The 27,395-nt window shown below is 38.6% G+C and overlaps 1 protein-coding gene across 24 annotated transcripts in view; it reads left to right on the top strand.

Annotated features, from left to right (window-relative positions):
• MAP4K4 (mitogen-activated protein kinase kinase kinase kinase 4) overlaps window positions 1-27,395 on the top strand; it is a 199,029-nt gene that overhangs the window by 133,048 nt on the left and 38,586 nt on the right. For all 24 annotated transcript variants that reach the window (XM_063077966.1, XM_063077962.1, XM_063077968.1 and 21 more), the window contains 7 exons: window positions 377-467; window positions 2,535-2,665; window positions 4,884-4,938; window positions 6,410-6,488; window positions 9,908-10,083; window positions 12,408-12,480; window positions 13,976-14,186. In XM_063077966.1, the coding sequence (XP_062934036.1) occupies window positions 377-467; window positions 2,535-2,665; window positions 4,884-4,938; window positions 6,410-6,488; window positions 9,908-10,083; window positions 12,408-12,480; window positions 13,976-14,186 (816 nt within the window). The remainder of the gene's footprint in view (window positions 1-376; window positions 468-2,534; window positions 2,666-4,883; window positions 4,939-6,409; window positions 6,489-9,907; window positions 10,084-12,407; window positions 12,481-13,975; window positions 14,187-27,395) is intronic.

Below are 27,395 nucleotides of genomic sequence, written 5' to 3'. Positions count from 1 at the left end.
ACCCACTGAAAGATAGATGTTTAGCGTGGGAAAGGAACCACGCTGTACAGAAATAGCACAAATTATAGCAGAGAAACTGCAGATGGTAATCTAAAGTGTCATAAAGGCACAGCTAGAAAGTGGTAATGTTGCTCACATGGGGAACCTAACCCTGCTGGAATGGTGGGGAGTTGGGGTGGGGGGGCTTCTTTCATTGTGCATGGTTAATATTGGTGATGTCTCGCTGGGAATGCACTAAGAGTACATTTTATGTTCTAAGTGTGAATTCACAGAAACTTTTGGCCTGTGTATGCACTCTGTTATAAAAGGTGTGTTCCTGGCTGTTTACCCTTACAGCAACAAAGAACTAAGATTTATATCTGTCTTTCCTATTCAGGGACTGGCACATCTTCACATTCATCATGTGATTCACCGGGATATCAAGGGCCAGAATGTACTGCTGACCGAGAATGCAGAGGTGAAACTTGGTATGTGACAGATTTGCAATATGATCTCGTACTTGCCCTGGCACAAACCGTTGACACTCAATGCACCCATGTTTTCTGTTTCTGCTCCACGTAGGAATGTGGGAACTGGGCTAATTGCTTAGCCTGGCTCCAACTTCCCTTCTCCCATGCTTCTCTTTGCTCTGTTCTCTATGTAGTAGCCAGACAGATTTTAAAAATCAGACATGTCACTTTCCTGCTTAACTACCCTTAGTGGCTTTTTATTTTATTTTGGATAAAATCCACAGTTCTTACCATGGCCCATAAAAAGCCACATAGGATCTGGCCCCTGTTACTTTCCTACCTCATTTTGTGACCCTCTTCATTACTTTTTCCTGTCTTTTTTTTTTAAACTTCTTGGAACTTGCCTCAGGGCCTTTGTATGTACTGTTCTCCATTGGGAACACTTGGCCTCAGTTTTAAAGTCATAATTTTTCCTCATTTTCAGGGGCCTTCTCTGACCCTCTGATCTGTCTTGGGCCTCCCTGCTTGTTTCTTACATAGAATTGTTCACAATTTATAATTATATGGTTATTTATTGACTTGTATTTCTGTCTCCTGTAACAGAATATAACTTCTAGGAGTGCACTGACCAGGATTCTTATCCAGCACCTAGTGTAGTGCCTTCAGTTCAGTAGGTGCTTGATAAATTTCTGCATGGGTGGGTCATTGCTGCCTATAGTATCTTCCCATAGATGATTTCACGATAGTTCTTTTGAATTTCCCATTTCCCTTAGCTGAGTTTTGTTCCCATTCCACTTTCATGTAATGATTCTGTCAAAATTTTGAACAGAATTAGCCTTTTTTTTTTCTACTAAGTGGTCATGCAAAATATTTCTTTATACTTGTTTTTAAAGGTATCTGGTCCACTTTTCTTTCAAAAATCTTAGGTACAGTAGTTGTACTTTAAAAATAAAACCTTCATCATTGCCTTCTTACATAGTGTCTGCATTTATTGGTCATTTGTAGAGGAATGATCTGCCCCATTGGAAACTCCCCTTAAAGCTAAGATAGGAAGCACTAAAGTTGTTCGCATACCTAATGACTCAGTGTGTTCCCTACACTTACCTTATGGTGCTAGGCCTGTGATAGTCCCTCAGTCATCACTTAGTGATTGGTTGCTTTTGCCGTCCACGTTGCTGGGAAGCTTGCTTAGGCTTTCTGTGAAGACTGTATGGCCTGCAAGTCTCTGTCTCAAGAGGACCATTCAGTGAGCCCACCCCTGGCAGGTTGTGTCCTGCACATGTTCTGTGCACAGAAACAGAGTCTGTGACCCCTGTGAATCATCTCAGCACTTCACGAGTCCTTTTGCCTGACCTCTTCCACCTTTGTACTTTCCTGCTGGGATAATGGCAGTGCGTGCAGTGCTGATGTTGGCAGGTATGTTGGCAGGTACTGAATGGGCAAACATTACATTAGAGATTGTTGGCATCCTGCCAACTCTGCTGCCCATCCTTGAACTTTCCTCAAGACCACTACCATCATTAAATTGGGTGGGATGTAGAAGTTGTTCTGAAAAATAGGCAGAATTTCCAATTGCTTCCGGGGGTGTTTTTTTTTGTATTTGCAATTTAGCATGATTCTGTTTATTTAATGTAGTACCATCTTCTTTCCAACAAAACCTTTGTATGGTTTCTTTATATGGTTATTAGGCTGCTTAAGTAGCTAAGTCCAGTGGGTCTCAGTTAGTTCTCCTGAACTACGGGCTTTCTAAGACTTGATCTTGTTTGTGGCAGGTGTGTTCTCTGAGAGCATTGAAGATTTCCATTCATTCAAAAGGCCCTCTGCTGGTCACTGTTTGGGGAGCTCAAAGAGGTGGCTGGGTCCAGGCCTTCTAGGAGTTTCCAGACTGGTAGAGGGTTTTGCAGTCTTGGTGGCTTTGTTCTGGAAGGGGCACTCCTTTCCTGTGTTGCCTGCCTTGAGGAGGATCATATGGTCACGAAGCACTGCTGTTTCAATTTACTATGAAGATAGCTCCTCACATTTTTTTCTATTATATCTGGTTTGTTAATTAATTGCGTTCCACTTTTCTTTCTCTTTCTCCTGCAGTTGATTTTGGTGTGAGTGCTCAGCTGGACAGGACGGTTGGGCGGAGAAATACATTCATAGGCACCCCCTACTGGATGGCTCCTGAGGTCATTGCCTGTGACGAGAACCCAGATGCCACCTATGACTACAGAGTAAGAAGCACCTGCTGGTGGGCCTTTGCTGGGACACTGACATCTGAGGGATGTGGGCTTTTTACAAATTGCACACTCCTTATCCTTACCTTCTTTTTCAGTGAGGAAGACATGGGCACCCCGTTGTGGGTGCAAATTTTTCAGGACAGTGTTTAGATGCTGTCTTTTTTGTCTGTCTTTATCAACTTTGTTCTCATCTCTAAAGAATATGCTGGTTTCAGGGCAGTCTGGGCCACTTTGTTGTGCATGGAACTTTTCATCATGAGTAAAATGCTTCTGCCTCTGTTTGCTGTCCTTTTTAACTTGAAGAATATATTAGAATCAAATATTTGTTCTTTTAAAAATATTGTCAGAACATATAGTAGTAGCTCTATCTACGTGGAGTTTTTGAGTATTCTTGTTCAAGAGCTTTACCGCTTTGATTCTGTACACAAATATATTTAAATTATTAGAGTGACCTCTAGGGACTTGAATCAGTAATGCACTTTTTTGATCCAGGTGTAAAACCCATATTTGATCATCAGACTCAGGTTGACTATGTTTACAAGAACTGTTTAAAAATATAAATAAACCCTTGCCTTAATTATATGAGCCAGAGTGGTTAGTGTACCTGTTAATGATATTCATAATTCAGTTCATGTCTTAACAGTCTCCCAATGTATTTATTTCAAATCCCCAATTAATGAAGCTTAATTTAAGCCTGTAGTGCAGAGTAATTTTTATTTTTTATTTTTATATGATGAAGTTTTTAAAAATAGATTACAGACTTTGTGACTTTCCATTTTTTAATATAGCATTACATATCTCTAAAATTTGAAAACATTTTCCAACACACTCAAAATACTGTCATACCTAAGTAGAAAAGAATATTTCCTTAATACAAAGTCCGTAATTAGACCCTGCCGTTTTGTTTAAGCTAATATCCCGTAGAGGACAAAACAAATGTATTTGGTTATTTGGGCACTCATTCTCTTTTAATCTAGAACCTCAAACTCCCCCATCCCCCTTTTTTTCCCCATGAAACTGACTTGCTTGAAGAGGCTGGGCCTGTTGTAAAATGTTCTACCCTTTACATTTGTCTGAGTACTTCTCTGCAATGTCATTTAGCTTGTTTCCTGTGAACTGGAAAGGTTCAATTAGTATTAAGGGAAACCTTCTCAGCAAGATCCCCTCACAGGAAATGGGGGTATCTCGTGTTGCCTTACACCAGGGGATGTGCAGCCCTGCTTATGCCACCACTGACACTGCCACTTTGGGTCGCTGGGTTAAGGTGGTAAAAAACCCCTTTGCACTTCTATAGTATAGAAAATTTCGGAAAAATAAGGGAGAAATTTGTAGGTCTGTCCTTATTCTTGTATTCAAACATGTATTTGAACTTTGTAACATGATTATAGATTATTTAGAAAATCCTTAAACTGAGCAACTTTAAATAATTCCTTGGTTATGATAACATATAAACAAAAATACTCTAATGACAATTACTGTCCATTATCTGCTATTTTAAAATTTTTTTGGATTTTAAAAAGTACGGGCTAAGATTTTTGTTTGTCTACTAGATACAAAAGCGAGTAAAACAGACAAGAATGCCTGCCGTCATGGAATTTATATTTGAGTGGAGAATAAAGTTTAAATCAAATTTTATAGTTAATATTTCAGGGGAATCAGAAGTAGAAGATTCTATGTACAAAAATGCAGTCTACTTGTAGCTCACCCCTTGTTTGGTTTGAAGGTGTAGTGGAGATACTCAGCAATATAGTTCAGACTAGTGATCTGTGGAGGATAGTTGTGGACATTATATAAAGAATGCTTTCTGGCCTTTAAACTTTTACAAACTTAATTAAGTTTGAGGTATTATTAGTAAATGTAAAAATAAACATAAATATAGGCCAGGAGTCTAAACTATTGAATGCTTGTAAAGAAATGAAGTATACTGGGCAGTAGACCATTCACTGACCCTGTGTAGTGTATTTGTAGATGTGAGTCATTTTAATTAACAAATCAATTTTATATTTATTGTTTATTTATTCATACATTCAATCAGTCATTCATTCATTAGGTGTTTCTACAAATATGTTTGTGTTTTTAATTTACTGGCAAACTTCCCTTCAGTTTATACACCAAAGAAAGCCTTTATTTCATTTTTGTGAATATCCAGAAATGTAAATTAGTGGCTTCGTAGCTACTATGATATTTATAACATACTGTTTTATTTTTGTAGAGTGACCTTTGGTCTTGTGGTATTACAGCCATTGAGATGGCAGAAGGAGCCCCCCGTAAGTAACTGTCTTTCCTTTTTAGCCCAGTTTTTATATGTAACTTAAACCAGGTTCATGGCTTCAAAAAGAACAGCCATTCCTGGTGGGGCATTTAGATGAAGGAATCATAAATACAGTGAAGTATTAGGGTAAAAGAAATTCTTAGCAAGCATTATTCCTTTTGGAGATTTCTGGAGGTCTGTAGGCTACATTTTCTTTTATCTAAGTTGTATTCACATGTGTGGCTAAAAATTATGCCAGTATCAGAAAATAAGTGGTAATCTTCCTTTTTACATATCCAGCTTAATATTCAGTGAAACTAAATGAATTTAGTGAATACCAAAATGCCATGGTCCTAATGTGGCATTTTGGTATTATTTAAGCTTTGATTTTACAAATGGAGGCATAACTTGTTATCTATAGAATAATTTTTTTTTTTATTCCCTGTGAAATTTTGTAAGAGTGTTTATTTATTCTTTGGATTACATCTATTAGAACTTTATAAAATTGATTTTTGATCGGGGGTGGGGTAGAATTGCAAAGAACGCAGAAAAAAACAGCATTTCTGCTGGGTCACCTTTTTTTAAAAAAAAAACGTATGCACAAAGAATGTATAAGTCCCTGGTACATAGTTACTGCTGAATAAATAATTGTTGAATGAATGAAAAAAATTTATTGGCAGCTAAATATTAGTTTACAATACAGAAATAGATGTCTGCCTTAAATACGTATGGTCCCTCATGTTTCTCTAAGGAACTGAGACAGGGAAGTATTGCTTGGTCCTTTGTATCAGTTTTCTTTCACAATGGGAATAGTATTGTCTGCTTCTTCACCTCCCATTTCACAGCTGCCTTGTATGATTCTCTTGAAGGTAAATAAACACACGAAAGTGCACATTGCCTGTGTTGACATGTTAATGCATACATGTGAGCCTAATATGACTTTATTGGAGCCAGTGACAGGAGTATAAACAGTAATTGCACAGAATCAAGCAATTCCCTTTTTCACTTCCATTTTTGCTCTTTCATAGTAATACTAGCTGTAAGAATGAATAGTTAACTTTTCTGGGGGGCACTGTGAAAATCTCTGTTCCAGGCGTTCTGTGAAGGCCTTTACAAGCCATGTCTTAGTTAATCCTTACAACAACCTTATGAAAATACAGTAATTTTCATTGTAATCTTACAGATGGTTCAAAAACTTGTTTAAGACTTTGAATTAATATTTATCTTTGATTTGTGAAAGCTTTTCAATGTCGATTTGAAATTGTATGTTCTTCTTGTTGCCCTTGTCCTCCTTATATTTTGCTATTTTTAAACGGGAATTTCAAGGTACGCCCTAGAGTTCATAACTAATTGTCTAGATTGCTTGATGTGAAACATAGTAGTCAGATGATGGGACAAAGCGTTTGATGTTATTTATGAATGAGCCCTAGACATCAAGAATAAGTAAAGCAAGTGCTGTACTGACAACGACCATCTCCTCTCCCCAGCTCTCTGTGACATGCATCCAATGAGAGCACTGTTTCTCATTCCCAGAAACCCTCCTCCCCGGCTGAAGTCAAAAAAATGGTAAGCTATGTATGGTTTTTTGTTGTTGTTGTTCTTTTACTTTTTTTTTTTTTTTTAAGTTTTACTTTTTCTCCGATACAAAATTTTGGCCATTCTAATTTCAAAGAACGAGAGCCAGCACCCCAAAACAACAGTTAAAAAGTGAATTGATTTTTAAAATTTTTTTAGTGAATTTATTTTTCTTGATAGATTCTTTGAATTACAAAATTGTCATAAGTGACCATATGAAACACCATAACTTTGTTAAAGAAAAATGTTCCATTTTAATATTTAAACATACTTTTAAGTGTAATGAACTTCTAAACAAACAAAAAAAAGCAAAACTGTTAAAATAGAATTTTAAAATTAATGGAAGCATTTATTGTAAATATTTAAAAGAAAAGCAAAACACTGAATTGAGACATATCCTTTTTCATTCCAGAAGAGCACATTAACACAGCGGTCCTCTCTTCTTGGGCGGCCACCTTCTCTACTCCTTGTAACTCTAATGCATTTGTCAAGCAAAACACTGATATCCGAGGAAGGAGTTTTTTCCTTGAAGAAACAGCTTTTTCCCCTGAGGAAAACTGTTAGAATTGCAACATTGTAGGAACATGCTGTTTGGGTTAATTTAAAATCTTTAAGGGCGAGGGCAGTGCTTTGGTTTTTGCCTGAGAATCTTGCCCACTAGTTCCCTTCTGAACTTTTTTCTGGGTTCTTTCCTATTAGTTCTTGTCTGCACTTAGGCTCCTCAAGCATGTGGACCTTCCTTCCTTTTTCTGTTCTTTCTGTTTTCTTGGGCTCTCTGCTATCTTATTTATGCCCACTTATTATGGTTTTTTTCCTCCTTTTTGAAACTATTCTTGCAAGTTTCCCAATTAATGTCTCCTCTCAGGTTTTTGACTCTCCTTGTTAAATAATGCAAAAGATCTCTGTGGATGTGGTCTCTCAGCTGTTACTGTCTGCTTTTTTTTGGTTGCACATCTTCTGATGTTTTGCAGTTTCCTCGCAGTACACAGGTGCACACACGTTTTCACACTAGTTTCGTTTCCTTCAAACGTTTCCCTGTTCCTCACTGTCCTTGCCCTCAACACATTTCACCTTTCCCTACCTTTCTTCTGCTTAAAGGACTTTTCTCATTCTTTTTTTACTATCTTTTCCCACATTCAACTCCAGATAACACAGGTTGTCTAATTCCATTTACCAGTTTTCAGTATGGTTCTTACTGCCTCACAGTTGCAAAGATTTTAGCCCCAGTTGGGCTCCTGTATTAAGACACAACTCTGGGCACCCAAATGCATATGGACCTCACCCGGGAGTAGCTGTGGGGCTGGAGTAGCTCTTTTTCAGCTCATGCAAAATTCAGTAATACTCGTTTATCCCTTTTTTTTCGTGTTCATTTTTATTGAAGGGAGTCTGTACTGGAAGGATTGCAAAATTAATCCTCAGGTACCTGACACACTGATTATTCTGTCCATTACTGCAATTTTGGGTTAACCACTGTGTGTGCAACATACAGTGATATAAAGAGACAATTGTAGACGGCAATACATGCTTACAGTGTTCTTTTCTTACACCAAACTTTCTTAAACTTAACTTGTTTACACTACTGTTCTCAGTTTAGTTAAGTATTCTAAAGGGATGAGATGATCACAGACATAAATCCTCATTCCTTTGAGATTGCTGTCTTTCTGTCCACCAGATGTAAATTTCTACTACTGTTTTTGAATAAGTGGCTTTCAAAAGAGTGACCTCTCTTTCATCAGAACTTGATTGTTAATTTTAAAGAATGTGTTGTAGATTGTTGTTTTCCAAAAGTTAGTCTGTGGACATAGTACATGAGAATCCCTTTGGAATCTTTTAGTTCAGAGCTCCAGCCTCGAAGTTTCTAGTCTTGGGGAGTGACAAAGGTATTTGTATTTTTAATAAAATCCCCAAAATGATTCTTGTGGGCAGCAGAGTTTAAGGAATCTCCATTTTAGAGCATTCCACCATACTGAGTAGATGCTTCCATGCCCCTCATTAACTACAGAATAAAGGAACAGCTTCTTCAGGTGACTTTGAAGGCCTTTCTCTGAGCTGACTCTGACCTATTTTTCTATTCTTGCATTTTTCATACTAGCCTCAAAAAAGAACTCATTATTCTCTAATATTTTTCTACCTTTGTCCATGTTTCTTCGCTCTGGAATTCTGTCTCCTCTCTCCCATCTTTGGAATATCACATATCCTACTTTTTCTTGATGTCCAACCTACTGTAGCAGTTCTGTTTTTTTTTCTCCTCTTTAAGTTTAGTTATACATCTGCTATTGTGTACACCTAAATTTCCTCCACTTTATTTCCTCTGTATATTTCTTATATAGACCAACATAAACAAATACATACATAAATATTTGTTGAATTGAAAAAAAAATAGTAAGTTTGAATGGAAATACAAGACAATAAAAGTGATTCTTAAAAGCAGTGAAGTATAATTGGAAAGAACTGAATTAATTTTCTAAATCACATTTTTAAAGATTGAATAACTCATTCATTCAACAAAAATTTATTCCATGCCTATTGTGGTGTGCCATGCTTAGTTTTGAGTATTGCTAACATTGAAAAATAGGAACCAGTTCCTGACCTATATCATTTCAGATCAACAGGAGTGAGAGAAACATGAGGTGAACAGTCTTTTAAATGCAGACAACCCCAGAAGAAAGGCTTTTAACTTGGGGCATGCAGGGTGGAATGTTGCCAGGAAGTCTTATCAAAGGAGATGATTCCAGAGCTGAGTCTCAAAAGAGGATGTGTATTTGTGTGTTGACCAGGGCAAAGGCTAGAGCTAGGGATCATCATAAGCCAAGCATGGAGAATCAGGCAAAAATAAAATGGCTAGTAGGGCAAATATAGGGGACAGAGTCATTGCCGCCCCCCCCCCCCATTAAAAATTGTAATTTCTACTTTTGTGCATTAAACATAGAGAAGTGATAAATCAACCAGTTTAAAACTCTGGTTGATAAGTCAAGTTTACAGGTCGAAGAGTCTGAGCATTTGGTCACTGACTTGGCTCCTTTTCTCATCTCCATGTCTATTCTTATCTTCGAGGCACTAGACATCTCTGCACTGTCTGCCTTTGTTTTAGCAGAGACCTCCCTCTACCCCCTTTCCTCCTCCACCCCTATGATTAAATGATTAAACCCAATTTATTGAAATCTGACTTCCTTTGTAGCACTCTATTTGTGGTGTGTTGTCATTGATACAGTATAATGCTTAAACTGTGTCAATGTTTCTGATCCCCAAAGGTCCCGAGTTTCTATTTATGTTCCTTATATTATTCTTGTGCATTTGCAGAACGTTCACAGTGGATTCTGAAGCTCTTCTTTTTGTTTTCAGCCTTGTAAATTACTGATACTTAGCTATTTGTGATAGAAATTTGGTAATTTTTTAACTTTTTCTTACAGGTCAAAGAAATTTTTTAGTTTTATAGAAGGGTGCCTGGTGAAGAATTACATGCAGCGGCCCTCCACAGAGCAGCTTTTGAAACATCCTTTTATAAGGGATCAGCCAAATGAAAGGCAAGTTAGAATCCAGCTTAAGGATCATATAGACCGAACCAGGAAGAAGAGAGGAGAGAAAGGTATTAAACATGTTTATATTTTTATCTTTTAAATTTTTTACTTATAGTTCTTACCAACTAGAATATGTTGCTCCTTTCTCTACTGTGAGGTTATGTTCACTTGGCCAGTGTGTGAGTTGTGTGTCTCTGCTGTGCTGTTTGGTGATCAGGCCTAGAGCCAGGCTGGCTCCAGGCGAGGTTGGTGGAGCTGCTTGGTATGTTGCTGAGCTGATGCTGCAGGTCAGCATGGTGGGATGTTTCTCTTGTCCTTCCTCATCCTGGTTGTGTTCATCATGTACTTCCCTTAGGATTTATTGATCATCAGCTGTGAGCATCATCTTCAGTGTGTTCCTCATGTTCTTCGGCTCAAGAACACTGCCTCCCTGATTTCTTAATGCTTCCCTCTGCTGCAGATTGTGTGGTTATTTATACCACACACATAACTTGACTGCTGCACAGCACGAGCATGCTTTTGTGCTAATTACTGAAGATTCCTTTCTGTCCCCAATTTATTAGTTTTATATCCTTACACAGTGCCCACCTGCCTGGAACACCCTCTGTCCAGTTTCCCTATTGTCTGGCAAGGTGCAGTTCAAGCTTCTTCACCATCTTCCCTAGAACACCTTTTCTGAGGCCACTAGCTCACATTGATCTTTCTATTTTGTGGATTCTTAACAGTAACTTACAGAGCAACTTTTGGATAACTGGCATGTCATTAATGAATTTTTTTTTAATTCAAATTTTAAGGTCAAAGAAACTAAAAAGAGCAGGTTCAAGATAGTAAAAGAGTTGGTCAGATTCATACTGGAGACCTATACTGAGCTTTTTGTGTGTTCCTTTGAGTCTTACACAACTTTGGTATTCATAATTGTCATCATTGATGTTCAAAATAAATTTTTTCCTTCTGATATATTCAGTCATAAAAGTAATTAAGCTTTGTACATCAAGCTAGGTAGTTGTAACAAAGAAAACCAAAGGTTGAATAAAAATAAGTCTTTTTTTCTTAACTCTCAGTTGACATGGCAGCCCTGTTTTTGGAAAAGATTATTTGTGTATGGATCATTTGCCCCCTACTTTGCTTAGTAATAATAGCTTGTGTTCGTGGAATATTTGCTGTGTGCCAGGCATTTACCATGTACTGAAGCCTGATCATCTCATGCATTTCTCATCATCCACATTTTGCAGATAGAAACAGTGGAGCCCTTACCTTCACCTCTTACCTTCAAGTCCTAGTGACCCCTTTTTTTCTCTTTGTATTCACCTTCTAAATAACCTCAGCTTCTTGTCAGTAATTAGTAGTTTATAGTGTAAAATTTTAAATATAAAAGTACCTATTTAAAGATTCCAAAGATTATTTATTTGGAATTTTTCTTCGAAGCTAGCATATATTTATATGTCTGTTAAAGTTACATGGCTTTGGTTGTCTAGCATAGAGAAGAACTAATGTCATATAGACTGCCAAATTTGTCCTGAACCATATTTTAAGTTCTCAGGCCCGTTTTTCTTACCAGGAAACTGATTTTCTTACATATTTCTGAAAAGATATAGAAATGGTTTTTTTTGTGTGTGTGTGAGTAGACTTTGTTTTTTAAATCTCTTCAGCCTGTCTGGTTTCGATTGCTCTCTGGAGTGAAATTGCTCACTGAAAGTCGGATGCTGCCATTGAGTGAAGAGGCCAGTAAACCGGCCTTGCTACTTTTGGGAAAATGGCATAAAGCCCGTCGAAGTGAAAATGAGTTATTCATGTTGACACTAGGCTTTAAGTAGAGCAATTTTTGTTTAATTTATGCTGTATTGATCATTGTTTTTTCCCTGATTTCATATTTTATAATTTGTGGAAGTATTTTATTTTATATTTTGTTATAAGTACTTAGTGCTTCATATTTTTCTATCCACCAGACTTTTCTCTCTGTTGCAGTCTTAGTGGGGATATCCCCAGGTGCTGAAAGTAACCAAATACGTTCTCTTGGTTGTTTTCATTAGTTTCTTTTGAATTTTGGCATCTCAGTAGACTTTGGTGAATTTGCTGGTACTCTTGAGCCACTTGTCCTGTGTGTCAAGGGCTCTGGGGCTCCTGTCTCAGTCCTGCCCCCTCAGCAGTGTGTCCCCATGAGGGGTTGTCTTGAATGCATCAGAATCGGCTCTCCTGTGGGGAGTGAGGCTACCCAGGGAATTGCTGCCGTTCAGTGTGGGAGTTTGGTGTCTCACTCCTGCTCAAGTCCTCCCTCAGATTCTCCATACAAGTTGCTATTTTCACAAAGAACATGGCCTTGGAGATGCTTGTGTGTACAGGCACATGTCAGGACTTGTGAACTGTCCCATTTATCTCGTCCTTTTCTTCACAGATGAAACTGAATATGAGTACAGTGGGAGTGAGGAAGAGGAGGAGGAGGTGCCTGAACAGGAGGGAGAGCCAAGGTAACAGCAGAGCCACTCTTCACTGTCCTGCGTCATGAAGAGATTAAGCTTCATGTTGATGCCATGATTTCAGAAGACTCCTGTGTAGTAGGGAGGGACCTTAAATTACTCTGAAAGTACCCTACTGTCTCCCATTCTTTTCTATTCTTTGAAAGATTCCTATTACCGCCCCCCCCCGCTGCCACCACCACCATTCTTTACCAAAGATTGCATTATCTTGCCTCCCCAGTCACTTGGAAATGTGGGGGGCTGCGTTTGGGACTGGAAAGAGGAGATTGCCCCTGGCATTTATTATTCCAGGAGGCACGGTTGGGAAAGGTCCTGTGATGCGTAGAACAGTCTTGCACACAGAGAATTGTTCTGGTCATGGGCTGGCAGGGCCTCCACTGGAAAACTCTGCAGTCTTTTCCAAAACATTTTTGGTTTTGTTTTTGCTCTTCCCACAAATGTGGTTACCAGCATTTGATTTCCTCTGTTCTGTCCTGACCCATTTTATGATCTGTGTTTTGCTTTGTCTCTGGCTTCCCAAGGTTCAGGGAATCAGAAGGTTGAGGAGTTAAAATTGATAGCATGAACTTCATAATAACTAATTAATCAGGAATAGAGGATTTTTGGATTTTAGTAAAGTACTTTCCTGGCTGTTGTTCATGCTGCAGATACACACGCCTGATTAACTGAACAAAAGAAGGATGGAAAGGGTATGCTGAGAGACCTGTGGGGAGCCATGTGTCAGAGAAAGGGAGTTGGAAGAGAGATGAGAGAATTTATTGAAGAAATTCCATTATGTCCTTTTCTTATGTAGAAGAAGATTTGAATCCATTTTAGACTAAAAATTTTAGAGGAATTTGAACTGATTCCATGAGCAATATCATTGTTTTTGGATAAGGACATGATATAATGGAAGAGGCAATTTAAGGGGATTTGTTTGCTTGTTATTCTGGGTGGTGTGGAAGTGGAGAAATAATTGTCAGCAGGAAGAACAGGTAGGAATGATGCTGTTTAACTTATCTGTGCAATGGCTAATTCATGGGACCCAGCTGGGCTCAGCTGCTGACCCTGGAAATAAAGTGGGAAGGGATTCATAACAAGACTTGATGGGTGACCAGATGAAGATGAAGGAAGTACTGAAGAGTGCTTTTCTATTTCACTTTACTGGTGGAAAATAAGGTGGTTAAAGGGATACTAGTGAAGTGTGGAAGAAGGTGATTTTAGCCTTTCATTTTACAGGTTTAAATTGATATGGGAATTCCAAGTAGAAAGTTGTGTCAAGCAAACATCTAGGACAGAATTTTAAGATACTTATTAAATGAATAGAAGAAGATGCAGGACTGTTGAGTTGTGGTTGTAGTCACTTCTATGGACATATTAGTTAATCTCTGAGTAGAAGAACTCAGGATTCGGGGGAACTCAATAGAACAGAATAGGATGCCAGTAGCTGCTATCTCAGGGTAGTGTGATCTGTGCACACCCCTGAAAGCCCTGCTTCCTCCTACAGTTCCATTGTTAATGTGCCTGGTGAGTCTACTCTTCGTCGGGATTTCCTGAGGCTGCAGCAGGAGAACAAGGAACGTTCTGAGGCTCTTCGGAGACAACAGCTGCTGCAGGAGCAACAGCTCCGGGAGCAGGAAGAGTATAAAAGGCAGCTGCTGGCGGAGAGGCAGAAACGAATCGAGCAGCAGAAAGAACAGAGGCGGCGGCTGGAAGAGGTGGCAAACGGGAAAAGTTCACATTGGTCCTTTCTCTTTCTGCATTCACATTGGTAGTCAGACACTCAAAGGAATATTCTCTGTAGTCTCCTGAGGTAATACCTGTCCCCTGGCGTAGCTATTCAAATGACTTCTGGAGAGCTTTTGCTTTGGACTAGCACGCATTCACGTTCCACGAGGTCTTAGAAATGTTTTCCTTCTGTGTAAAAACTTTAAGGACCTGCCCACGGTTACTCATCAACACTCGGTGTTAGATGCAGAGCAACCAGTTATGAGAAGTCTGTTCCATTGTGCTGTGAGTTGGCTTTGCTTAGGCTTGACCTGATTGCTTTTCTACTCTTAGCCTCTGGGTCCCAGTTTGTGTGTACATATTTTTCTGAAATTGTAGACATTTTTAGATGAAAAACAATTTTCTCTATATGCCTTAACTTTAGGTATAATTAAGAGCAAGGGATGCAGAAAGCATATTTTTAATCTGGGATTCATTATGTCCTGTGGTGGGGAAGTATATTTTGTGCTACCTACTCATTTAACTCTTTAATATTGTTAGCATTGGTAATGTGGTTACCTACAGCTTTTTCATTTTTAATTAATAGAAATATATTATTTCTCTATATTTCACTTGAGGGTCAAAAGAATCTCTTGATTTTCTTTTTCTTGGCTTCCCTTTTCTGTATACTTTCTCATTCATAATGATTTCTGTTTCCATGTATTTCATACAACTTACTGTTTTACCTTTTTTATCTTTCTCCTCCAGAAAAAGAACCCCAGTGGTGGAGTTTATTTAAATAACACATGCAGTACCCAAGTCATTTAACATTGCATTTTGACATGGAGTCATTGTTTCATTTTGTAGTCTGTATTCTGAAAACTTTTTATAATTTGCCCCTTGTTTAGAAATCAGTACCTGCCTAACTAAGGAGCCTGGAAATATTCAGTATGGCTTTTAGAAGAAAACGTAGGGGCCGAACCCGTGGCGCACTCGGGAGAGTGCGGCGCTGGAAGCGTGGCGATGCTCCTGTCGCAGGTTCAGATCCTATATAGGAATGGCCAGTGCACTCACTGGCTGAGTGCCGGTCACGAAAAAGACAAAAAAAAAAAAAAGAAGAAGAAGAAAACATAGGACATATTTTCCCTATTGTAGGGGCAAGTTGGCTGTTTAACTCTTTTTCTAGTTTATTTGCAAACTCCTTTGTAACATTTTAAAGACATTTCTCAATGTTCTTCGAATATGACAGGAACTCTGAATAGGTTCGAAGGTTTATTCAAATTGCATATTGACCATTTGTACTTGCTGTATTAGAATCTGTTTGAGTTTTGAGGCTCTGGCTGTTTCTAGTTGTTTTTTAATGTGGTGTCTCCACCATGCTTTCTGGCCCTAGGCTGCACTTTCCTTAAGCAGGTGGCACAGGTTACTGTGGTGGTTTATAACTTGAATTGCCAAGCACCCGATCAATTAGGGTTCATTTGTAACACCGGCCACAGACATGGCTTTCAGGCCATTGGTAGTGAGATGAACACCCATTGTCCAACCTCCGTGTGTGGTAGGCAGTGAGGATTGCAAGGTGCAGGTGAGAGATGGGTAGCTCAGGGTGAAGACCTAAAGTTCTAGTCATTTTGTTTTGTTAGCTAAATGAATGCCAATGAATTAGGGATTCTGCTAAAACGAGAATTTTGCACTTTACGTGTTTCAATTAGCCCTGTAATTTCAGACTCTTCAGTATAAGTTCAAGCTCAGGGCCACCTCTTTGTGCCTCTTTTCTTAATTAGGAAAGATGGAGCTAGGTACTGAAATGGAAAATGTTCACATTGATAGAATCCACTGATTTGGATTCTTGGAGATCAAGTTCCTTTTTATTAGCTTGGGTAATTAAGCATGTCTGCACTCCAGGTCCCAGAAAGGTATTTTGAGAATATTTGAGTCATAAATGGTTTGTAGCTCTTTATTGGCATTAAGAGTTCTTTCAGAACTGTTTGGGGAATAGAGATTCCTTTTTTTATGAACACAGTAGGTAAAGGTGGTCAGCCTCACTCATAGGATAAGTGACAATTAAAACTGAAAAGAAATAACCTTCTACCAGCTGACTGTCAAGAATATGGTCCTAAAGTCGAGGCTGTGGGGAAACACAGAGCGGATGTTCCTTTCTTTGCAGCCGCCACAAAACTAGGCCCACCGGGGCTGGGGACTTCTGCCACACATTCCTGCCTCCCGCATCCTCTTTGCAGGGAATGGATGGAATTTCTGCCCTTTGTAGGTCCTTCGTCTTTAAGAAGTGCTTGTGCACATACCCTCCCAGCCCCCACGGTGCTCTTGAACTTTGCTGCTGCTGGTGTCTCTCTCCTTTGTTTCTCTGCTTCCTCCTTCTAGGCTCCAGTGTGAACTGGCTTGTCTTCTGGAAGTCCTTCCAACTATTTTGGAGTCTGTCTCCTAGTTTGTTTTGCTGAAAGTGAGGATTTTGTTTTCTATCTTGTTGATTTTGGGTGGTTTCAGGAGGAAAGGGAGAGAATGAGCTTATGCAGCCACGCTGATGCTGGAAGTCCGGTCATCTGCCCCTTTGCTGTCCCTCACAGCTCTTCATGTTGTCTGATTGTGCTCCCGAGTCTTTTCTCTTCTGGACACGCTCCTGTTTTGTCAGCTTACTCTATGTGTATTATCCAGATTCAGAATTCCGTTAGGATAGTATCTCCCCCTGTCGAACAGTTTTAATATTCCTCATGCTGCCTTTTCTGCGTAGAGTATCGTCGTACTTTTGGCTCACAGAAAACTTTGTCTCTAGTTAATTTTTTTTCATAAAAATTGTTCATTGGCCAACCTTTTCTCTAATTTGATGCTTATTTGTTTTTGAGCAACCTTGGTGTTTAATTAGATGTCATTTTATCCTAATGGTTTTGTGCTCTTTGTCCATTGAGTCATGATTTGGTACCTGTTATGTATTTCTCCCTACTTCCATGACATCCACACATTTGGTTAGCATGTTTTCCATGTTCTTTGTGTAGGTTTAATCAAAATATTAAACCAGATGATGTCTTGGAGAAAACGTGATCAGTAACCTAAATTAATCTAAGTTACGATTACATTAGTCAGCGTACTGTGGTTATGATTTTGAACCTACTGCATATTTTAGTAAGTTTCCTGCCTGCTGGTCTGTTCGCTAATTCACTATAACCTCATGGAGACTGTCAAATTTTCAGTAAAAACAAGATACATTTGTCTGTGGTTTGTTGTGGTACTCTAATAAACTTCAAAAAAAAGAAAAGAAAATTTCCTAGGGGAGATTTGTTTTTTAGCAAGTCTACTATGCCATCAGAACAACAGAGCATTCTTTCTAAAAACTATGTGTAAATTATCTTGTTAGTGTAGATAGGGCTCAAAATCAAACTTCTGATTTTTCAGAATTTAACCTTTTCTTAAAAAAAATTCCCCATCCCTTTCCAGTCTGAGCCTCTGTGAGACGATGACCGTCCTGTTTGCCATGTTCACTGTGAAGCTGTTGATCACTTTTCCTGTTCATTGTGCCCCTTTCTGTTCTTGAACACTGCTGATAATATTCAAGTCTTCCCTGCCTTCAGAGTCTTCTGTGGGTATTTAAAAAATAATCTCCTGTCTTTGTGATCTTTCCTTTCAGAATTCTTAGCCCTGCAGTCTCAGTCATCACTTTGTGATTTTGGTGGATCTGCTTCCCTCAAGTGAGGGGTAGATGTTAGTGTGAGCCCCAGAAGTTTCTTTGCTTTGCTTTTCTTCCACTGAAAGGATACAGGGTTACATTTATTTCTTTCATTTCTATAAATCCCAATGTATTTTCTACACATCCCAAAGTTAAATTTTAGAGGAGTGGGTGGAAGTGGAAGAAATTAAAAAAGGGAAGCAAGAAAAAAATAATGTTGTCTGTGTGAAGTGAGATGAGTACTGATGTTAAATTGTAACACTAGGAAAACAAAGTTTCTCAGTGAAAAACTAATATTTGTTGTGTATTTCTTGGCTCTGGGATCTTAGAAGGAAGCCAGTGAACTGTTAAACAAAACCCAAGGACTTTTCAGCAGTGTTTCTATGCATTTTAAAGGAATAGAAACTATTTTCTCATCCTTCTTTGCCTACAAAAAAAGGACTTTGTTTTGCTGATCATTAGTGTCTAACATCAGGAGGAGGACATGTTAGCACAGTGGTACCTTTTTTTTTTATATAGAGTCCTGGCATGCCATTGCCCCTGCAGCTAAGCTGAGGTCTTGCTTTCTGTCAAGTCAGCACCTCAGCTGCTTGCAGAGGGTGGCTATCTTGTTTTTAAGAGCTCCTTGTAAGTTCTTAAATGTTCTCTTGGCATTCCAGTTTAGTGTTTGGTTATATTTACAGTTAACATTTTGTTAAGAGTTAGTTTAATTTATTGAATGTTGTTAATTGTCTAAAGATGAGGAAGAGTCATTTTTGGGAGAAGCAAGTAGTTTCTCTACTATGGCTTCATCAGAACTTGCATATAAAAAAACCTCAAGCGTTGGTAGTATGTGTGTGCAGTAACGTGACCTCAGAAGTTCTTAAAAATAGCTGAATCTGAAGAATTGAAGTCAGCTAGCTTCTACTAATGCCAGTAAATCCAGTGGAGTATGTTTAAGTGACCTCACTATTATCAGTATGACTTATTTAGAAAAGTTTTTAAAATTGTGAGATGGAAAGCATTGCCTTTAAATATCAAACTAGAAAGGGAACTTAGATAATTAAAGCATAGTTGGGAAAGTATGTGTTTACTCAGGCATACTTGGGAAAATTTAAGTAATAAGGAAATCTCTTTATAATTCTAGAGATTTATAAATCATTTTTCAGCATCATGCAGTTTTCAACTTGTTTGATTTTTGTTTTTAGAGAAAGAATGATTTAAGAAAATAATGACATTGGTTTGCAAAAAATTTCAAAGGATCGTGTATGTTTGTCATTCGTAACAGGGTAAACCTGAAAATTTGTGTCCATTAGAATCCCCTGCATTTTGTTATTTGAAATCATAGGCATAAGGGTCATCCAGTATGGATTGATGTTGTTTAGTTGATGGTGTGTATGTTTCATTTTTGACCATTTTCTTTTGAGGTTCTAATGCAAGAGGCCAGCTTTTCACATTAATCATTTATTAAGATGTATTTATTAAGAGTTTTTTTTGACTTTTAATTATTCCTCTATGTGGTGTCCCCACATAGGGGACCTGCTTTGACTACTGTGGTTTTTATGGTTGGTAGTTTATTTATTTATTTATTTTTAAAGATGACCAGTAAGGGGATCTAAACCCTTGATTTGGTGTTGTCAGCACCACACTCTCCCAAATGAGCTAACTGGCCATCCCTATACAGGGATCCAAACCCGTGGCCTTGGTGTTATCAGCACCACACTCGCCCAGGTGAGCCATGAGCCAGCCCTTATGGTTGGTAGTTTAAATTCTTGCTTGTGGCTCAGTTTACCATTTCAAATGTTAGAGCACAATGTGGGAGGAGTCACTGTTCTTTGTCTCAGCCATCGGCCTTATCAACCATTTTGTCCACTAACCAGGACTTCCTTAGTGGGGTAGACTTAGGAAATTTACCACCTTCCACATTGTCTTCTTGGTTTATTTTTATTTTTATTTATTTTTCTTAATGTACATGATTTCTCTTACCTAGATGATTTGGAGAAGTGCTTCTAATTCGTCTTTATATACCTGTGGTGCTTAGTAAATATTTACAAATGGATGAATCAGTCATTTGTAGCTGTGTGTGTATCTCTGGAAGGAAAGGGCTTGTTCAAATTTATGCCCATTTGAAGATGGACCCTTGGGTTTGAAATCTCTAGTTTGACTACCCAAGCCACCTCAGAATACTTCAAAGGACCATACAGAATATCCTAAAGCATAAAGCGTGTCTTTTTAAAAGTATGAAGCACTGTCTAATTCAGTAGTTATTGTTTAAGACTTTGTGCACTTACTTGGTGATCTTGAAAAATTGCTTTAGGATTTGATTGGATTTTATAGGAATTGGAGATATGAACGGATTCTTAAGTCTTTAAATGCTAAATGTTGGGTAAAGTCACAGCAGTTTTTGTTTTGGATGTTGTGTGCTGGGTGTGAGGGCTAGATTCAATTCAAAAAACTATTGCATTCCTCTTCTGAAGGTGATATGTGATGTTGAGGGGGGAAAAAAGATGGGTAAGACGTGATTCCTGCTTTTAAGGTGCAAGGAACTTATGTCTACGTATCATACATTCACATAAAACTAAGAAAAAAAATCTTTTCAGAGGCTTTCATTTGATCATTGAGATTTTCTAGGTGGCCTGCCCCTGTTTCTAAGATGTTATTTACTTGCTTTTTTTTCTTTTCAATAGTGCATTTTGAATTAAAGTTATAACTTTTAATTACTTCAATTAATTCAATAAAAAGTTATATTGACTTTGAAGAAAATTGAAGAAAAATAACTTGATGCTTATGTCAATTTCATTGAGAAATCTCACTGAAATGACTGAAAGAATAAAAATAGTATAAACAACAGGGACAATGAGAAGAAGAAATGAGACCAAACTGTGGAAATTAGGTAGTGCATGGAAGGACACTGAACGTAAGACTGATGCTTACTGCAAATCTTGGAAGAGTCAGAAATGGGTGGTAATACATGAGGCTAAAAGTAAGATTTGTTGGAGGAAAAAAAATAGATAAATAGAAAGATACATGAAGAGAGCAGTTAGACTCCCCTACCCCATGTGGCCAGGCTGCTCTGCTCTCTCTTCTCAGCAGGGGCAGGTACATACTACCTAGGAAAAGTAAGCAACAAAGACTCAGAGCATGGAGAAATCAATCAGGCACAGCTGAGTGTGTGGAAAGAGATGTTCTGAAAACAAGGGCATGAAGTAAAAAAATCTAAATATTGATCAGTGTGACTGCAAGCATCTCACTTCACTCAGCTCCTAAAATGCTGGCAGCAATGCTTGTTAAAATTGCCACCTCTTTTTCCTACACCCTTGCCTCCCCCCAGGTAAGATATTGGGAAGATTCCCAGAATTTGTGAAGATTCCTCTCTGGAGATAACTGACCACCCCAGGAGAAATAGGCCTCAATGAAATGATCAAGATATGCCTCAGAATCACCTTACCTGAAAGCTAAGTAGTCGCCCCGTGCTATCCATCTACACAGCCCTTACAGTTTGCTTTTTAGTATCTTAATTGTGAGTGGATAGCCATTATTACAGACAGTGAGAAACATCTTCAACATGAAAGAGTTCAAAACAAATAGAAAAAGGAACTTGAAGGAAATACAATGTAGGGAACAGAATAAAACATATATACACATGGGCATACAAAAAATCTTATCCTTAGAAAGAGAAGAGAGAACATATTATATTCATGAAACAAAAATATTCAGAAAATAGGAAAGAATTCTTGAATTTTTTTTTTTTTAATTAAAACTCTCCAAGTAGAGGAAAAAGATAAAGGTGATGGGATAATAGATCAAAAGAAAGACTCACAGAATCAGTTTAAGAGGTCCAACTTCATTTAATAGATGTTCTAAGATATGAATACTATAGGGAGAACATACAGGAATAATTCAAGCAAAGTTTTCAGAACTAAGAAACGGGAGTTTATAGATTGAAAGGGTCATTGAATACCTAGCACACGAAAAAAGATCCACACAAAGGCACATACATCATCTTGAAAGTTTAGAATATTAAGGAGGAAAAGAAGATTCTAAAAGCTACAGTAGGGTGGGAGGTGGGTGGGAGGCAGGTGGAAGAGTGTGGAATGGGTCCTGTACCAAGAATTGAGAATCCGAATGCTCTCATTCTCCAGGAGCAACATCAGAAACAAAAACATGGTAATTAATGCCTTTGAAACTCTGAAAATTATTTCCTCCAGCCAAAATTGTATATACAGAGTGAAGGTAAATAAAGATTTTGAGACAAAGTCCCAAAAGTCTTTTACCTCTTCTTTACTCTTCCTCAAGAAGCTGCTGGAGAGTGTGTTCCAACAAAATAAGAAAGATGATGACAACCATTCTAGGAAACGGGGGATCCTATGCAGAAGAGAGTCCAAAAGAATTCCCAAGAAGTTGGTAGACAGAAATACAGGGTGACTGGGGAACAATTGTATAGAAGAGGGGTGCAAGAGCATTTTTTTTGATCTCCTAAGAATAAAAAAAGAATACTTCATTTCTTTAACCATGTTGTAAAGAATTTTATGGTTGTGTGAGAGTATAGATAATTTTGTGATAGGTCTATAGAAATCTACTTATAGGGGTGGGGAGGGGGAAGATGCAATTAGTTGAAAAACTAAAAGGGAAGTTATTCATGCTTGGATCAGCCATGAATGTGGTTATTATTTAACCAGAAAGTCATATGACTAGATAGGGAGCATAGAATGTGGTGGTGCGATGTGTATTCTTTGGGAGAAGTCAATAGATGGTGTCTAAGGTGGAAAAAATTTTTAAAATAGCTCCATAAGCATGTTATTTGAAAAAGAGGATGGAAGTATTGTGGGAAAAACGGAAAACTTCGAAAGTGTTTATCCTTTGGGAGTAAGAATTAGGAGTCGGGAGTGGGAGCAGCTTGTTTTTGACGCACACTTTATGTTCTTTTTGACATTTTTAAAGTTACTACATACTACTTTGATTAAAAATTTTTTAAAGTAAATATAGTGGACAAAGACATTCAAGCCACTTGTAAGAACACTTGAAATTTGCCTCTTAGTAGCATTTTATTAAATGAAGTGGTCAAGATTCTCACTGAGCTGAAAGCCCTATCTTTGATGCAATTGGAAATAACCAAGAAAATTTATTCTACACATTTCAACAATTAGGAGCTTACTACCTTGTAAGGGGATGAGTGCTGTCACTTACAGTCAAAGCCCATGAGACCAGAGGGTCACCACCAAGGTCCTGTGATTTCCTGAGACTGTAGGTGACAGTAGCTCAGGGATGAAAGGCAGGAGAGGTGAGATGAAAGTGTAGGTCTTGGGAATGGGTGTGGACCTGAGATTATACCTGCCCTTAGGTGGACTAGGGGGGCAGTAGGAGTTCCAGGCTAGTGTGTGGAAAGCCAGGTCTGCTACTGTTTCAACCACTGAGACTTCATCCCTCACCTCTGCTTTTCCTCTTCAGCTTTCCCTTTTCTTCTCTGGAGATGCAGTGGAAATTTTAATCTTGAGACTGGTTTGAATTGGATGCTAGACTGCATCGGGGCTACCAGTTGTGTAGCAGCTGGGCTGTGGTGGGCTGCAGTCATTTCTTTTCTCAGACCTCAGCATGGCGGTGTCAGGAGTCTCACTTGAGTGTTTTTCCTTGTCTGGCTCTTTTCTGGAGGAGTCCTTGCAAAGACAGGGACAGGGTTTACTTTCAGACTAAGATTTTCTGGTAATCTGCGTGGTATGTAAGACAATGGCAATAAGCACATCTCTGAGGCTGTTGTGCGGCATGTCTGTGGTCACGACTGTGGTCATGTGGCATTGTTTAGAGCAGTGCAGTAACCTTGAAAGGTTGTTGATCATGCGTGCTATCAGTAAAAAAACAGCGCATACATCTGACAGAGGTACATCTACTTATAAACTGTTGTACTAATTGTATATATTATAAAACATACAAAGTAGCAACTTTAAAAGGATGGGCTAAAAATACAAGTTTAAGTTTTTGTTCCTGTACTGCAGTGAACTGTCTTGCTCATGTTCAGAGAGCACTGATGTACAGACATCACATCTGCATTCTTCACTTCTTCCTTCCATTTCTCTGTTCATTCATCCCACTTCATCGAGGCACGCCGACCCCCACTCCCACCCCCACCAAGGTCATGGGAGAGGAAGGTAAAGCCCTCATCTTCTGAAGGGGAATGATTCTCTTACTGTGTGCCGCTTATGAGAAAAATGTTTAAAATTTTTTTCCACTTTACATACAACTGTTTACTTCTTCCAAAGAATGTGCTTTGCGTTACTCCATGCCATGATGATTTCTAGCACAGACTCCCACCCCACACACACCTCTGTCTTGATAAGTTGGGAAGGTTAGGCTTTCAGAGGGGACATGGCTTGTACCAGGGAGCACAACAGGAGCAGGCCCCATGTCCCTGGAGTCATTTCCTTTCTCTTTCTAGAATTGTGTGGTGCATGCTAAAACTTCCCAGGAACCCTTTAACCTGTCTTAGCTACTTTATGTATCTGAAAGTTATAGAGTTCAATGTATTTCAAAATGGTCCGTTAAGACCCTTTATCTCTTTTGACCATCCACATTAATCTGATTTGCTTGGGGCCTGAATTCTCTGAAGCTGATGGGGAGTTTCAAGGGTGTAGACACTTGTTGCCTTTCTTCTTCCTTTTATTTTCCTTTTGTGTGACTGACTTTGATGGAAATTGTTTACATAATTGTGTAAGTGGCTCCCTGCCTACTCTTGTGATTGTGGATTTTTTCTTTCATCCAAAGACGGGACCCTTCTTACCTGTCTGCAGGTGTTTGCTAAACCCAGTGTATTCTAGCAAGTCGCTTCTCTCGTGTACCTGCAAATGTGATGGTTGGCTGGTGCTAGCCTTACCCATGCTTGTTTCTCAGAGCTTCACAGAGCTGCCTCCCTCTGCACCAGGCGGAGCGCGTGAAGTACCTTTTCAGGACTGAAGCTCTGTGGTCGCCCCGCAGGGGAAATGCTCGTGTATTTTAAGTTTTAAAACCAATCAGCTGAGGTTATTCTTTCCATTTCAGCTTCAGGTTTATCAGACGACTTTTTGTTTTATATTATTTGTAGTGTATTTTACGTAACAAAAAAGTTCAAAAGATGTTTTCCTTTGGAAAATTTGGCTAACCGGGAATATCTAATGGAATTAAGTAATTTGAATTTAAAGCAAAGAAGTTTATTTTTACCAAATGGCAAGATGTAATGATTTTTATTATCAAAGTTAGGAAAATGGTTGTTTTTTTTAGCTACCGTACTCTTATATTCTAAGTGATATCCTGGTGAAAACCAGTCTGTTCTTTTTGCCCTTGAATAGAAAAAAAGAAAATAAAAGGTCTTAGCTTAATTTACTTTGAAGGAGAAAAGATTCAGAAACACTTGTTTGGATATGATTATCAAATTTCTTACCTCAGGTTTCTGTGATGTGTTGCTCATGGAGTCCCAATGGAGGAAGCGGCTTTGTTTGTTTTACTTTCTGGTAGCTAGTTTGTAAAAGGAAAAAAAAAAAAAAAAAAAAAGGTGTCAGCTCTCCAGAATCCACATGGGCATGACTGCTGCATTTGGAAGCTTCTTAACGTCTGAGTGGCACAGGACAGAAGTCAGGGCAAGGCACCTGTGCCCTGTTCCCTTCTGGTCCTCAATGCAGACCAGACCATGGCTAGAAGAGAGTAGCATTGGTGCAGGAACACTCTGGCTGTCGAGTACTTTGGCATATGTTGCCAGTTGTTCTCAGTTGTCCTCCCTAGATTTGGTTTTGAATACAGACACTAGTGTCTAATTTTTCTCTTTTTCTAAGACTTTAAAAAAAAAAGGTATAAAGGCATTAGGCCAGTAAACGACAGGAAACCCATTGCATGGGGGCAGTATAGGTGTTGGAATTTAATAAAGATGGCTTGCCCTAGCCATTAAAGTTGTAGTTTTTAAACACAGAGCAGAAGATCCATTTTTTTTTTTTTATGAATACCCCCCCCCCCCCCCCCCGCCATGGCAAGCTGGTCAGTTTTGTGCATTGAATTTTAAGAGCAGACAGTGGAAAAAAGAACAAAGCCCTGTGGTAAGAGAGGTGGGACCAAAAGCTAATGCAAAACTTCATGGAAAAAAATGGTGATGTAGTACTCACCTGAGAGAGATCAGAATACCAAATCATTATTTCTATCCAGTCATTCCACATGGAAGACATTCCTTTACGTTATTCAGGGAATCACTTTTAAGTGCTTACTTTCAGATTGAATGCTAGTTGAGGGAGAGACCCAGAAACAACACTTAAACTATAATAAATACTTACTTTGTATATCCATTTTAAATATTTGTGTCTAATATCCCCAATAGCTCTACTTGAGACTTTCTTGTTTGTTTCATGGTTAATCTCAGTGTCACAAATAAAGTTTGTGGTATTATCAGCTTTCTGCTTCTGAGAAATTTGGCTGTGTGTCCTCTAGAGCTGTTGTTGTCTAGTATAGTAGCCATGAGCCACATGTGGCCATTAAAATTTAAATTAATTTCAGTGAAATAAAATTAACTCCATTTTTCATTCATACTAGGTCACATCTCAGGTGCTCAGTAGCAACATGTGACTTGTTACTACAGTATTGAACAGTGCATAGACAGAGTATTTTCATCATCTCAGAGAGTTCTGTTGGGCTGGTCTAGAATCTAGCATTTTTTCTATTCCTGGGAAAAAACCAGTTAATTTTATACTCCACACTGTGAAAGTGGTTTATTGCGGCTAGACGAGACAAATTGTCAGTCACGTGCCAGGTGCGTCCCATGGCTCTGTACTGTAAGGCTACACAGAACAGTCTGGTCTTGGAAAGGCTGATGGAGTGATTCAGAAGCACATTTTACTCCTGTTGACGAAGTATGGGTTTTAGAGGTAGAGCAGCCCTTCCAGCGGGTTGTCTACTAGTTGGGTGGCATTGGACAAGTCACTTAACTTTTCTGAACCTGTGTTTTCTCATCTGTAGAGTAGGGATGAAATACCGACTTCCTAGGGTTTTTGTGAGAATTATATTAGGTAAGCTAAGTGGAATAAAAAATATCGAACACTTAGCACAGTGCCGGGCACCTAGTAGTAAGCATGTGCTCAGTGGTAAAATATATAAAAATATATTTTTTGTATTCATAAGTAATAATGGTGCTTGCTCTTCTTGTTGATGTCAATTCTTTTTCTGATGTGTGCTGCTTTTTTCTCTTTTTTATTCTTTGTCTCCCTTTCTTTGCTCTATTTTTGTTTTCCTTTATTTTTTCTCTTATGTCTTTTTCTTCTGATTTAAGAGCCTTGGGTAACTCTGTTAATGACACCCAAGAATAAAGAATTCTCTGTCCCTAATTATTGTGGTACAGTGAACAATGGGGAATAATTGTTATCAGAATGAAAGCAAACCCTATAAGTATTCAAAAGACAGCACCTTTGACCAGTATTTATGAAGAAGCTGCTTCATATGGGGCTGAGGGGCAGTGTGGGAATAATTGGCCAGTAGAGATGGGGTCTGTGAACTTTACCTCATTAGCATCTACCAGTAACTGGTCAGCAAACTACCCTGAGAGCCATAGCCAGAAGGTCTC

The sequence above is a fragment of the Cynocephalus volans genome, chromosome 14 (assembly GCF_027409185.1).
Source record: "Cynocephalus volans isolate mCynVol1 chromosome 14, mCynVol1.pri, whole genome shotgun sequence".
NCBI classification, from domain to species: domain Eukaryota; kingdom Metazoa; phylum Chordata; class Mammalia; order Dermoptera; family Cynocephalidae; genus Cynocephalus; species Cynocephalus volans.
Note: the sequence above shows the minus strand (reverse complement) of the source record. Positions and strands in the feature narration are given on the sequence as shown.